General features: G+C 46.6%; 2 protein-coding genes across 3 annotated transcripts in view; one reads left to right on the forward strand and one right to left on the reverse strand.

The window, feature by feature from the left end:
- The window catches only part of LOC127605636 (ephrin type-B receptor 1-like), a 152,037-nt gene that overhangs the window by 41,684 nt on the left and 96,171 nt on the right, over positions 1 to 14,182 (reverse strand). For both annotated transcript variants that reach the window (XM_052073340.1, XM_052073339.1), the window contains exons 8-9: positions 10,347 to 10,422; positions 9,213 to 9,337 (exon numbers count right to left, since the gene is read on the reverse strand). In XM_052073340.1, the coding sequence (XP_051929300.1) occupies positions 9,213 to 9,337; positions 10,347 to 10,422 (201 nt within the window). The remainder of the gene's footprint in view (positions 1 to 9,212; positions 9,338 to 10,346; positions 10,423 to 14,182) is intronic.
- The window catches only part of LOC127605690 (uncharacterized), a 130,897-nt gene that overhangs the window by 2,975 nt on the left and 113,740 nt on the right, over positions 1 to 14,182 (forward strand). The window lies entirely within an intron of this gene.

The raw sequence follows: 14,182 nt of genomic DNA on the forward strand, positions 1-14,182 counted from the left end.
ACGTGCGCATCGATGTATCGATTAATATCGATTATTTTCCACACCCTTAGTTCCTACCGACTGCTGTCAGGCTGCTGAGTAAAAAAAAAAACAAAAAACTAAAAATAATATTTGAATGATGTGAAAAACAATTGTAAATAGCACTGTGACTTATCCATATTTGTATTTGTATTGCACTTATTTGAATGGTGTTTGTTTTTTTTCTTCTTTCTTCTTTCTACCCACATTCTTGCTGCTGTACACTGTAAATTTCCCCAGTGTGGGACAAATAAAGGATATCTTATCTTATGATTGCATGAACGATGGGGGGAGGGAATCATGCTGTAAGGTTGAAGGAGGCCTGGAAGATGATGGCTCACAGTGGGTTGAAAAAAGAGAAAAGGAACTAAATTAAGGTTAGGGATGTAAAATGAGGTACTGCAACAAACGTATGAGTTGAAAAGGCTTTGAAAAGTCACTGCATTTTGACTTCAGTAACTATCACAACAACTTGTGTGTGTGTGTCGCGTGTGTGCATGTGTGTGTGTGTGATTGGGAACTGAGGGGAGGTTAGGCCGGCCCCCATCTGAGAAGGTCTGGTACCCAGAGATAAGCAAGAGGAATGAATCCTACCACCCTTCGCGATATTAAATTTGTGGAATTCAAACCTCATTATCTACAAGAGTGAAGGCAATGGATGGGGAAGTAAGGAGGAGGGGTTGACGAAGTGGAAACGAAGACGAGATGACAGTATAAAAAAAGTGGGAAAATAGTTGGCATATACTTACGGTCTGAAATTCATTGTAATCAATATAAATAGAACACACCAAAATATCAAATTTTCATTGAATGTTATCTTGCTCCTTAATTAAACGTTCAACCACTGGCCTGATTTTTGACAGCTTGCTTTATCAGAATGCAGTGTGCACAATTTTTGAGTGAAGTATCTCTTTGTTTTCTCCTACGGTCTTCTAAGTGATCAATTTGCTTTCCAAGACACAGTTCATCTTTTTGTTAGCTTGCTATAATATTCTCACGCGACACTTTAACAGGTATTCTGATAAAGTCTGTAATATTCAGTCATGAATTGGTATCTTTCAGTTTGAAATGACAAATAACAGTGGCCGCCAGAGAGGCAGTCCTCGGCTACCAGCCTTCTCGCCCTGGGCTCATTTGCTGACGCCCACATAGACTGAAAAAATATCGTATATGAAGTTACTCCATTTTATTGAATCAAGTGGTTGCATAAAATCAACTCATTTGGCTGCAGGTACATTTTTAAGTAGAAGTACAGTTCATTTAGAAAGTGTAACTGGATCCAGATGATTATATTTCGTGCAACTACTTGACGAAATAAAACTGAGTGAATTCATCAAAAACTTTTTCTCAGTGTTGCCTCAGTTCAGGGTTTTTTTTCAACATCCTGCAGTGTACCCCCTGTATTGCATTGTAAATCTGAATGCCACTCTGATGTCATTGCTACTCTCGCCATACAGTTTAATATAATCCTTGTAGAGGAGGTGGCTGATAGTTGCTCCACTTCTGAACCGGCACCCAAAGGCACTCTTGGTTATGATTTGACTACAGAACAACAGTGGGGGAAAAGCTTTTCCTTGGAGTATGCCATATTTGATATGCATCTGTGTAACTGGCTTTAAGTTTGCCTCAAGAGTTGTATTCCACAGCCTCACTGAGTTCTTGATGAATGTTCTTTGCATCCTGTTGATGTTAAACAGTTTCAAGCACTCCAGTATCTGTCCGTGTGTATGACATTGAGTCCAGGCATTTTTGTAGTCAATCCAGGTAGTGCACAGGTTGGTGGTTCTGTTTTTACAGTTTTGGGTGATTGCTCCGTCAACCAGTAGTTGGTGTTGGGCACTTGCATTGTTATTATCAAAGTCTTTCTGTTTCTGCCCATGTATTAGTCCATATGCCTACTTATTTTGGCTGCTATGATCCCTGATAGGAGCTTCCATGTGGTGCTGAGGAATGTACAGGCGGATAGTTTGATGGAGTGCCTTCTGGGGGGGGCCTCCTCTGCAGCACTGGGGCGCCGCAGGGGACTGTCCTGGTTCCATTCCTGTTCACTCTCTTCACCTCGGCACATCACTCCAAACCGACACCTTCAGAGGTTCTCTGACGACTCTGCGATTGTAGGCCTCATTACAGAAGGAGACGATTGGGAGTACAAGAGACTGACGAAGGACTTTATGGACTGGTGCCAGCAGAATCATCTCCAGATCAACCAAAACAAAGGAGTTGGTTGTGGATTGTTGCAGGAACAGTCCTCATCTGCACTGATGAACATCCAGTATACGGCCACAAAGAGGGTGAGCTCCGACAAGTGCCTGGGTGTTCTTCTAAACAATAAACTGGACTGGTCAAACAACACGGACGCCCTGATTAGGAAGGGACAGACTCTTACTACTCAGGAAACTGAGGTCTTTTGGGTTTCAGGGGCCACTCCTTAAGACCCTCTATAACTCGGTGGTGGCTTTGACCATCCATTACGGCATTGTCTGGTGGTCAGGCAGCATCTCGGCCCGGGACAGAGAGAGACTGGAGCGACTGGTCAGGAGGGCCAGTTCTGTCCTGGGCTGCTCCCTGGACACTCTGGAGGACGTGGGCAACAGGAGGATGCTCGCTAAATTAAATGCTATGATGGACAGTCCCTGCCACCCCCTCCAGCCGGCCCCGACAGCACTGGGTAGCTCCTTCAGCAAGATAATAATAATGATAATAATAATGATGCATTTAATTTAAAAGCGCCTTTCATGCCACCCAAGGACACTGTACAGACAATAAGAAAATACAATGTAAAAATTAGTAAGCAAGATATTATACAAAAACAGGACATAAAATCATAAAAACATAGGAAATGGAAGAGCTATGTATTGTAGGCAATCCTGAACAGGTGTGTTTTTAGACGGGACTCGAAAGTGGAAAGAGGTGTGCAGTTTTGGAGGTACGGAGGTAATTTGTTCCAAAGCTTTGGAGCAGCGTGACTGAATGCTCTGGCTCCCATGGTGCCCAGGCGGGCAGGGGGCACTGACAGGCGGAGGGAAGACGAGGATCTGAGGGAGCGAGAGGGTATATGGACCTGGAGAAGGTCGGACAGGTAAGGAGGGGCCAGGTTGTAGTTGGCCATCTATGTATAGAGAAGCAGTTTGTAATTGATGCAATGTTGAACAGGGAGCCAGTGGAGCTGTTGGAGAATGGGGGTGATGTGCTGCTGGGAAGATGTTTTTGTGATGATGCGAGCAGAGGCGTTTTGAACCAGCTGAATTTTATGGAGGGACTTTTGAGGTAGGCCAAAGAGGAGAGCGTTGCAATAATCGAGGTGGGATGTGACAAGACTGTGGACAAGAATAGCAGTGGTGCGGGGGAATTTACCGGTCGATCTACGTCCCAACCCTCACCTATGGTCAGCTATGGGTCGTGACCGAAAGAACGAGATCCCGGATACAAGCGGCTGAAATGAGTTTTCTCCGCAGGGTGTCCGGGCTTTCCCTTAGAGATAAGGTGAGAAGCTCAGTCATCCGGGAGGGGCTCAGAGTCGAGCCGCTTCTCCTCCACATTGAGAGGAGCCAGATGAGGTGGCTTGGGCATCTGATTCGGATGCCACCTGAGCGCCTCCCCGGTGAGGTGTTCCGGTCATGTCCCACCGGGAGGAGACCCAGAGGAAGACCCAGGACACGCTGGAGAGACTATGTCACCCAGCTTGCCTGGGAACGACTCGGGATCCCCCGGGGAGAGCTGGAAGAAGTAGCTAGGGAGAGGGAAGTCTGGGCTTCCCTGCTAAAGCTGTTGCCCCCGCGACCCGGCCCCGGATAAGCGGTAGATGATGGATGATGGATACTGAATTCCATCTTTTTAAAAGCTTTTTTTCTTTGCTTATTTGCATCATGTTTAATTGCACAATATCGCAACAAATTGCATTGTATCGTATCGGATCGCATTGATTTGAACTTAATGTGTATCAAATCGTATCACATCGTGACGACGGTGAAACGTATCGCATCGTATCGCCAGAAAATTCCATGTATCGTTTACGTATCGCATCGCTGGCAGTGGATCGAGATGTGTATCGAATCGTCCTCAGTGCTGAGATTCACATCCCTAATGTCTACGCGACCCGCGGTGAATGTAGCGACGTCGAGGCAGGCGAGCGATGTCAGGATGATGGTGCAGCTCCGGCGGTGGAGGCTCCGGTGCAATCCTCCGGATCCGGAGAAGATCCGAGACAGAATAGTGGAGCAGTCCTGTCACTGGATGATGGCAGAACGTCAGGAGTATCAGAAATAACCCAAAGGCAGCGAAGTTGTGGCGTCCCATGACGAGGGAGAAAGGCCGGTGCGGTGACAGCCGGTAAGTTAAGCTACCGGCGTTAGCCCGTGAACTGAGCTACGAATTGGGGCTTGACTGGTCGGGTGAAGCTATGATTTGCTACATCAATCACAGTCCAAACAGTCCAAAACAGAGGGGCAAAAGAAAAATCAAGAGGAATATCTGAGCTTTGGAAAAGTTTGGAGTGAGAAGCGGCGACAACCCCCCAATTTTGCTGCTGTAGACTGCAAATTTCCCCAGTGTGGGACAAATGAAGGTTATCTTATCTTCCTGATGCGGACTGTCTAACTTTGGGTTAGCTGATGTGGGTGGGTCCCGGATGGTAGTAGCTGGCTCATTTGTGATGCCAGGCTTTCATAGAGAGCAGTGAGCTTCTTTCGCCAGTAAACGTGAATCATGTGGGACACTGGTGCTGTTATCTCGGCATCTCTAACACTCTTGCTCAGATAGTCACCACTGTTATGAGTACTAGTTATTGCTCTAGGACGTTGCTGGGCTCTAGTCAAGTCAAGTCAAGTCAACAGTATTTATAGAGCACTTTCAAACAGCCATCGCTGCATACAAAGTGCTGTACATGGAGCGATTTAACATACACAATAAACAGTAAGACGAATCGGTAATAAAGGCGGAAGAAAGCACCAAGCAGTAAAATCAAGAACAAATCTAAGTCATGCTGAGTCGAACGCCAAAGAATACAAGTGAGTTTTGAGGAGGGCTTTAAAGATGGGCAGCGAGGAGGCTTGCCGAATGTTCAGTGGGAGGTCATTCCAGAGAGAGGGACCAGCAACAGAAAAGGCTCGATCCCCTCTGAGCCTCAGTTTAGTTCTTGGTACTTCTTACAAAGACTGGTCCACAGACCTGAGGCGCCAGGCAGGTGTGTAGGGGCGGATGAGCTCAGAGAGGTAAATCAGAGAGCTATTTGTAAATCTGCCAGCCACTGGGCATTGGTATTCTGTGACGCCTCCTTCTCCCAGATATGTCTTCCAGTCGTGCTGTGTCTCTGCCTTGACTGGGTCTGTTTCGGTCTTGAAACCTTTTCATTGCGAGTAGACCTTAGCTGGGTTGTTGAGAACATCTCCTGGCCTCTAACTCTGTCGTGTTTAGGCGGTTAGCCAAGGCAGTAACTCTTTAATTGGCAGTCTCAAGTGCCTCATTTGTGGACATTATGCTGTATTTCTTCGGCAGTTCTTTCTTAAGATTCACATGTTTGCTTTGTACTGTTAGGAGGCTAACTTCTCTCTGAGTCAACTTTTGCCTCTGGCCTTCTCTTCCGGAATACAATGATTTGCAAATCATGTTCAACCGATGCTGAATTGAATGCACCACAGAGAGAAAATAGTAAATGTTCCAACTGACAAACTTTGCTCTTTTTAGCAAATAATCCATACATCCATCGTCTACCCCTTATCCGGGGCCAAGTCGCGGGGGCAGCAGCTTTGGCAGGGAAGCCCAGACTTCCCTCTCCCTCGCTAATTCTTCCAGCTGTCCCCGGGGGATCCCGAGGCATTCCCAGGCCAGCTGGGTGACATAGTCTCTCCAACGTGTTCTGGGTCGTCCTCGGGGTCTCCTCCCGGTGGGACATACCCAAAACACTTCACTAGGGAGGCATTCAGGAGGCATCCAAATCAGATGCGCATGCCACCTTATCTGGCTCCTCTCAATGTGGAGGAGAAGCGGCTCGACTCTGGGCCCCTCCTGGACGACCGAACTTCTCACCTTATCTCTAAGGGAGAGATGAGCGCAGACACCCTGCGGAGAAAACTCATTTCGGCCGCTTGTATCCAGCATCTCGTTCTTTCGGTCAAGACCCACAGCTCGTGACGATAGATGAGGGTTGGAACGTAGATTGACCGGTAAAACGACACCACGACAGACCGATACAAAGTCCGCATCACAGCAGATGCTGCACCGATCCGCCTGTCGATCTCCCGCTCCCTCCTGCCCCCACTCGTGAACAAGACCCCAAGATACTTGAACTCCTCCACTTGGGGCAAAATCTCCTCCCCGACCTTGAGGGGGCACTCCGCCCTTTTTTGACTGAGTACCATTGTTTCAGATTTGGATATGCTGATTTTCATCCCAACCGCTTCACACTCGGCTGTGAAACGCTCCAGTGAGAGTTGGAGAGCCCTGCTTGAAGGAGCCAACAGCACCACACCATCTGCAAAAAGCAGAGATGCAATACTGAGGCCACCAAAATGGACCCCCTCAACGCTTCGGCTGCACCTAGAAATTCTATCCATAAAGATTATGAACAGAATTAGCGACAAAGGGCAGCCTTGGCGGAGTCCTACTCTGACTGGAAACGATTGTCTTCGAAGTACTCCGCCCACCGGCTCACAACGTCCCGAGTCTAGTCAACAGCGCCCCATCCCCACTGTACACGGTGTTAAGGGTGCACTGTTTCCCCCTCCTGAGACGTCGGATGGTGGACCAGAATTTCCTCAAGGCCGTCCGGAAATCGGCTTCCATTGCCTCACCGAACTCTTCCCACGCCCGAGTTTTTGCCTCGGCGACCACCGAAGCTGCATTCCACTTGGCCAGTCGATACCCGTCAGCTGCCTCTGTTGTCCCACAGGCCATAAAGGCCCGATAGGACTCCTTCAGCTTGACGGTATCCCTTACTGCTTGTGTCCACCAGCGAGTACGGGGGTTTCCGCCACAACAGGCACCAACCACCTTACGGCCACAACTAAGATTGGCCACCTCAACAATAGAGGCACGGAACATGGTCCACTCTGACTCAATGTCTCCCAGCCTCCCCCGGGACATGGGAAAAGCTCTGTCAGAGGTGGGAGTTGACTCCTTCTGACAGGGGATTCCACCAGACGCTCCCAACAATCCCTCACAATACGTTTGAGTCTGCCAAGTCAGACCGGCATCTTCCCCCAACATCGGAGCCTACTCACCACCAGGTGGTGATCAGTTGACAGCTCCGCCCCTCTCTTCACCCGAGTGTCCAAAACATGCGGCCGCAAATCCGATGATACAACCACAGTCAATCATCAAACTGCGACCAAGGGTGTCCTGGTGCCAAGAGCACATATAGACACCATATGTGCAATGAGTATGCCCACACCTGCTCTGCACCTCTCACCGTGGGCCACTCGAGAGTGGAAGAGAGTCTTTGAGGTCAAGATGGTGCCCGAGTAGGCATCCGTCGGCAAGTGCTCTCATGAGCCTTGCTTTTTTTTTTGTTTTTCGGTTTGTTTTGTCACTTTGTGTTTGTTGTTACGTCATGTGGACCTGATGTGGGCTTTTTTCAGCATCTTTTGGCCATGACATTCATCAAGAAGGAAACTCTGCTTGGTGGTTGCGCCTTCTCGGCAGCATGGGTATACCAGCACTGTTTTTGCCTGGGAGGAATGTCGGCGCCATTTGACTGTCGTCTCTGGACAGTCCCGGGGCGCTTGTGTCTTGCGCCTGTTATGGGCAGCATTTTTCACAGCCCCACTTTGTTCAGCGGAGAGATCGGTGCTGTTGAACGGTCTGCGGCCAGATGGATGTAAGGCTTGAGGAACCGACGATGAGAAGAAACGAGCGTTAGCGTAGAGCGCCGATGGGAGAACTGAATTCCAAGCCGAACTGGGAGTCGCGGCTTGGAATTGAAGTGGATTTACATGGGACAGGAGATGTGAGCCAACTCTTTTTTGTCAATGATCGCTACAGCTTCGTGTTTGCTTTCAAAACTTAGCTTGTAGCAGACGTGTGCACATTCCAGCATGACGTCTTTGATCCACTGGTGAAAGGACACTTTGATCCTCTATTCTTTCATCTATAACTGCTTCAGACAGCCAAGTCTATGCAGAAAAGTGGTGAAGATTGCACGACAGTCTGTGTCCTATGTGTTGTGTTGTGTTATTTTTGTTATTTTGACTTCAAAATGGCGCCGCCTGAGTGGCTGCCTTTCCAGCAGCTCCTATATTTTGTTGTTGTACTTCTTCCTTTCATAACTTTGCTGCTGTGAATCGGGAATTTCTCCATTGCGAGACTAATAAAGGTGTTCTTATCTTATCTTATTAACCCCTCTTGTGAGAATTGGTACCAGAACCCAGGCTGTGTGTGGAGGTAAGTCCGACTATATCCAGTCGGAACTTTTCTACCTCGTACACCAGCTCCGGCTCCTCCCCTGCGAGTGAGGCTATATTCCATGTCCCAAGAGCTAGCTTCTGCAGCCAAGGATCGGACCGCCACGGTCCCCGCCTTAGGCTGCCACCCAGCTCACACTGCACCCGGCCTCTTTGACCCCTCCCATGGGTGGTGAGCCCATGAGAAGGGGGACCCACGTTGCCTCTTCGGGCTAAGCCCGGCTGGGCCCCATGGGTGCAGGCCCGGCCACCAGGCGGTCGCCAACGAGCCCCAGCCCCAGGCCTGGCTCCAGAGGGGGGGGGGCCCCGGTGACCCACATCTGGGCAAGGGAAACAGGGTTCCATTTATTTTGTTCGTCGTAAGGGTTTCATGAGCCGTGATTTGTCTGGTCCCTCACCTAGGACCTATTTGCCATGGGTGACCCTACCAGGGGCATAAAGCCCCAGGCAACTTAGCTCCTAAGATCATTGGGACACAGAAACCCCTCCACCACAGCAAGGTAACGGTTCACGGAGGGGTGACGGCTCACGGAGGGGAGCAAATAATCATGAAGTTAAAATTTTATCCATGACACATCCAGTTTTTATTCTGTGATGCACGATGACTGAACGGTTGTTTATTTAAGCAGTGTGACGGTGAGATAAGATGAGCAAGCAGTGTCATCACTGCTGCTTTCACAGTCTTGATAACTGATATATTACTGTGTTTGGTTCGCCCACTTTACTGACTTTAATTGACTGCTGGCAGTGAACAGTAGGGAAAAAGCACACAGACACACATTAGTTATCAAAATATACCTGATGATAGTATCGTATCTCATAGTCGAGGATTATTCCATTGGGATGTTCAGGGGGCGGCCACGACAATGAGAAACTGCGGCTTGTTGAGCTCACTTGGTGCATTATGGGTACCACTGAAGGAGCTGTTAAAAATGCACACACAGGTGCACACAGTTAGCATTATATTATATGAGAATTATGCAAATATATAATGATACAATGACATCGGTCGGATTATTTACAACCATGGAAGAAACATGTTACTCCATCATCAATATGTGCTTGCCACTAATGGGGTAGAAAGAATAAGGACGATAGTGCATTTTACACCTAATTTTAAGAGCCAGTGGCTGTTGTAGTGAAATGTGTATTTATGGTTTTGCTGATGGGATTTTTATGTTGGTTTTCATCTCATTACGACATTACTTTGAGAGGTGAAGGGATGAAATGAGAAAAAGAGACAGACAGCAGAAGTTTTATGGGACTCAGGATATTAGACTAGAGTACCGAACAATGTTTTATCAGCAAATGTGTGCCCTGCAATTGTCTGGCAACCAGCTCAGGGTGTCCCCGGCTTCCTCTCCAAAGGCCGCAACCCTCGAGAGGACAAAGCGGTTCACAAAATGGATGTATAGATGAATGGAGTCTGTGATGGTAAATGGGCTGTCACGTCTATAGTTCTTTTCTACCTCGGGTATCCTGGAAATTAGTTTGCATTTTCCAGAATAGAAGAGGAACATTTCAATCTGAATGCACATAGATATTTCACTTGAGTCTATCTCTATAAAGTACTGAGGCACCAGGAACTTGATTGACTTCACAGTCTGTGAGAAGTACGTAGTCAGAGACTGGAATGAGTGTAGGGCAAGTGGTTGATGGCCAGAGAGAGAACTAAGAGGAAGGCATTGGCAAAAATGACAGCATGGTGAAAGCTGCAGGAAGAACACAGAGGTTGGGGGGGGGGGGGTCAGAAAGACGTGGCAAGTCGAGAATATGTTCTATGAAGTGAAAGGCTGCAGTTTTTGCAATTTCCTATAACCCCCGAGACATCTCTTTACTCACATAATCCACAGTGCCCCAGGGTACGATTATACACACCCCACAGATGGCCGTAAACACATCCGCTCACGGACACAATGCTTTTGCACTCACCAGCTTGATTGGTTGTAATGTTGATTGACACCTGCTGGGCGGGATAAGGGCTCTTGTTGGAAACTCCATTGACTGCCTGTAGAATAGTAACAGAATCAGCAATTTACATTATATACATATATGGTCATTTAAACTTGCTTTTTGAATCATGGAAAACAAGATTAAAATACATTTCCACAAAGAACACATACACTCTAAAGCTAGAAACATGTACACCTTAATGATCCCCAATACAAGAACTGTGTCCCACCAATATGCTTAAAAATATATATAAAATATCCTCTGTTTTGTGTTAAGGTAACCAAGTTTTTTATCTTTATGTTTTGCAATATTTAACTGCAATGCTTGCTGCACTGAAGGGCGTTTACATATTTTGATACATAGGGCAAAATATTATAAACATCTACTTGGATCAATATGATGCAACAGTCCTTCACCACTGCTAACAACACCACAAAAATACAAATATTGTTAAACAAGTGGCTTATTAACAGTTTCAGTCAAACATATGCATAATTATTTATTGATTTTTGATCATTCTTGCACCAGATGTCATCATATTATGCTGGTCTATCAAAAGAAACTGCCAGTGAGTTTTATAATGCATGCTTTACATTGCTTACAGACAACTCCTAAACTCTTGGCTGACATTGCCGTCGCAGACAGATTTTATCATCTGTGAGGTAATTAATTAAACAGTTATTTCCATAACTGCTTTAATTAAATACACTCTTCAGCTGATTCATTTCAAAGTCAACACAGCAAATAAGTGCTTGATACAAGTATGAATTTTGGAAACGACATCCTGTACTGGCCCATCTGCTGCATTTTGTGGTTTTGTCAGTAAAAATGTCACCGCTCAAATAACATCCCAGTCGAACTATTTTCAGCACGCTTCAAAGGATTAACTTTGCAATCGTTTGCCATTTCTTATGGCTTGTTGTCACAATAATCCGATGGTGCCAAGATAAGAATATTTATGCAGACTCGAAGCAGAAAACACACTGACAATGTCGAAGTGCTTTTATGCAGACTCGAAGCAGAAAACACACTGACAATATCGAAGTGCTTTTATTCAGTGGTACAACGTGTCTCAGTGCCATGCCAGATGGAGACGATTAGCAGTAGCCTGCATGTAAATGTCAAGGAGAAGTGTTGGTTGTATTAAAAGATGTTCGTATTTTTGTTTTGTTAAGTTACTTCCTTTTGCTACATTGGCATTGCTTTGATAGGATCCTCTCCCTGCAGATTAGATTGTTTTTTTGTGAGCTTTGGACTTCTCTGTTACATGAGTGTCATTTCAAATGCATAATGGGATGCTGTACAAACATTCGTGTTGGGTTTTTGTTTGGATGCAGTCTTACAAGAAAGTCTTCCATAAAAATACTAAACGGTGGATTCTCATCTTCGAGAATTGTTTATCTCGCTGTCTACACCATGCTCTCATGTCAAACGCATGGTATTGGCAGAAGAACAGGTCTATTTTAATACATTTTCTTGCATGAAGCACATCAGATTATAATTACATTAATTTTGTGAAGCATTGTATGTTAAATACAGTACAAATATGTAATTGTACTGTAAGTTTAAATGATACATTTAGCTTCATCATGCAAGCTTCAAATGAATACAGCACCACCTTTCTCCTAAGCTTTTGTACACCATATAAGTGCACATGGCTTGTTTCGAGTGTAAAAGAGGAGTCTCCTCCGTCAGATGAAAAAGCAAAAAGTTTGACCATTGCTCGTCAATCTGGGGATCGGTGGATGTGTTATTAGCTTGGCTGCAAAATCAAAAATCTTGATTTACTGGCCATATATGCAAAAAACGCACAAGGAATTCCCTTCCCAGTTACAACCCATTCAGAGAAACATAGACAAGATGAACATCGGCGAGACAAAACGATGCTCATTTTTCGCTCAGTCCCGGCAGCTATTGTTGTGTTATCTACTTCTTCGTTCCACAGACAGCAATGATTTAGAAGTGGAGATCGGGCACTGTACAAACACGCCCAAAACTAATTGACAAACGAAATTAACATCGTGAAGAGAAGCTATGCAGAGAGGCTGAAAAAACAGTTCTCTGCGAACAACTGCATATGTGTGGAATGGCCTGAAAGCATTTACAAACTATAGGACACCATCCCCCCAAACAGTGACCAGTAAGGGTCTGGCTGATGAATTAAACATATTTTTTTGCCGATTTGAAAAGGACACCCCCATTTCCCACATATGCCCACCTCTACCAGAAACTACTCTATCCACACCCCTACCCTCATTCTCTGCCATACAGATCCACAAACAGTATGTGAGATGCCTCTTCAAGCAGCAGTAGATCAAGAAATCTGCGGGGCCAGACAAAGTGTCGCCCTCCTGCCTGAAAGTCTGCGCTGGCCAGCTGGCTTTGGTCATCACACAAATCTTCAACAGATCCCTGGAGCTGTGTGAGGTCCGATCCTGCTACAAACAGTCTACCATCATCCCAGTTCCCAAGAAACCAGCAACATCGAAACTGAACGACGATAGGCCTGTCATTCTGACATCTGTGGTCATGAAGTCCTTTGAACGGCTTGTGCTGAACCACCTAAAGAACATCACCGGTCCCCTGCCGGACCCTCTTCAGTTTGCCCACTGGGCAAACAGGTCTGTGGAGGGTGCAGTCAACATAGGGCTGCATTACATCCTCGAGCACCTCGACGGCACAGGGACCGACGCAAGGATCCTGTTTGTGGATTCCCGCTATGCGTTAAACACCATCATTCTGGAATTCCTTACCCTCAAACTTCTCCAGCTCGGTGTGTTCCCTACGATCTGCAAGTGGATCCACAGCTTCCTGCCAGGACGGACACAACAAGTGAGGCTGGGAAGAACAATATCATCAATACACAACACTAGCACTGGAGCCCGACAGGGATGGGTACTCGCTCCACTGCTCTTCTCTCTCTACATGAACTATTGCACCTCAACCCACCCAGCCGTCAAGCTCATAAAGTTCGCAGACGACACCACAGTTTTCATACCGACAAGAAGTGGAACAGCTGGAGCTCTGGTGCAGCCAACATAACTTAAAGGTGAACACGTTCAAGACGGGAGACATGATCGTGGTGAAGGAAACATCCTTCACAGCTGCCCCTCACCCGATCTAACTGTCCTGTGTCAACCGTCGAGACCTTCAAGTTCCCGGGAATCACAGTCTCCCAGGACATGAAGTGGGAGGTCAACACCAACTCCAACCTGAAAAAGGCCCAGAAGAGGATGTACTTCCTGAGGCTGCTGAGGAAGCATGGCCTGCCACAGGAGGTGCTAAAACAGTTCTACATGGCAGTCACCGAATCAATCCTGTGTTCTTCCATCACGGTTTGGTTTGGGGCCGCCACAAAAAAAAGGACAAAATCCAACTGCAATGGAAAGTAAGAACGGCATCGCTCTACTCACTCTTGAGGACTTGCATACCGCAAGAACCAAGACAAGGGCATGGAAAATCCTACTGGACCCCCCGCATCCTGCCCACCACCTTTTCCAGCTACTCCCCTCAGGTGGACGCTACCGATCCAAATCCAGCAGACACTTGAACAGCTTTATCCCTCTAGCCATTAACTCCCTAAACAGTATCCTAAATCTAACTGTATAGTGGCTCTGCAATTTTGCACAACCCTGTGGAACAGCATTACCGTTATAATCATTGTAGCTCCAGCTCTGTATTCACTTGAGCCACTGTCACTGATCTATATTCCACAGCACCAGACACTTTAAAGCGCTCAAGGACACCTGCATAATTGCACACTTGTACTACATACGTGTAGTACACACTTGTACTGAAAATACTGCTACTGGTCA

This window comes from Hippocampus zosterae, chromosome 8, assembly GCF_025434085.1.
Source record: "Hippocampus zosterae strain Florida chromosome 8, ASM2543408v3, whole genome shotgun sequence".
Lineage (NCBI taxonomy): Eukaryota > Metazoa > Chordata > Actinopteri > Syngnathiformes > Syngnathidae > Hippocampus > Hippocampus zosterae.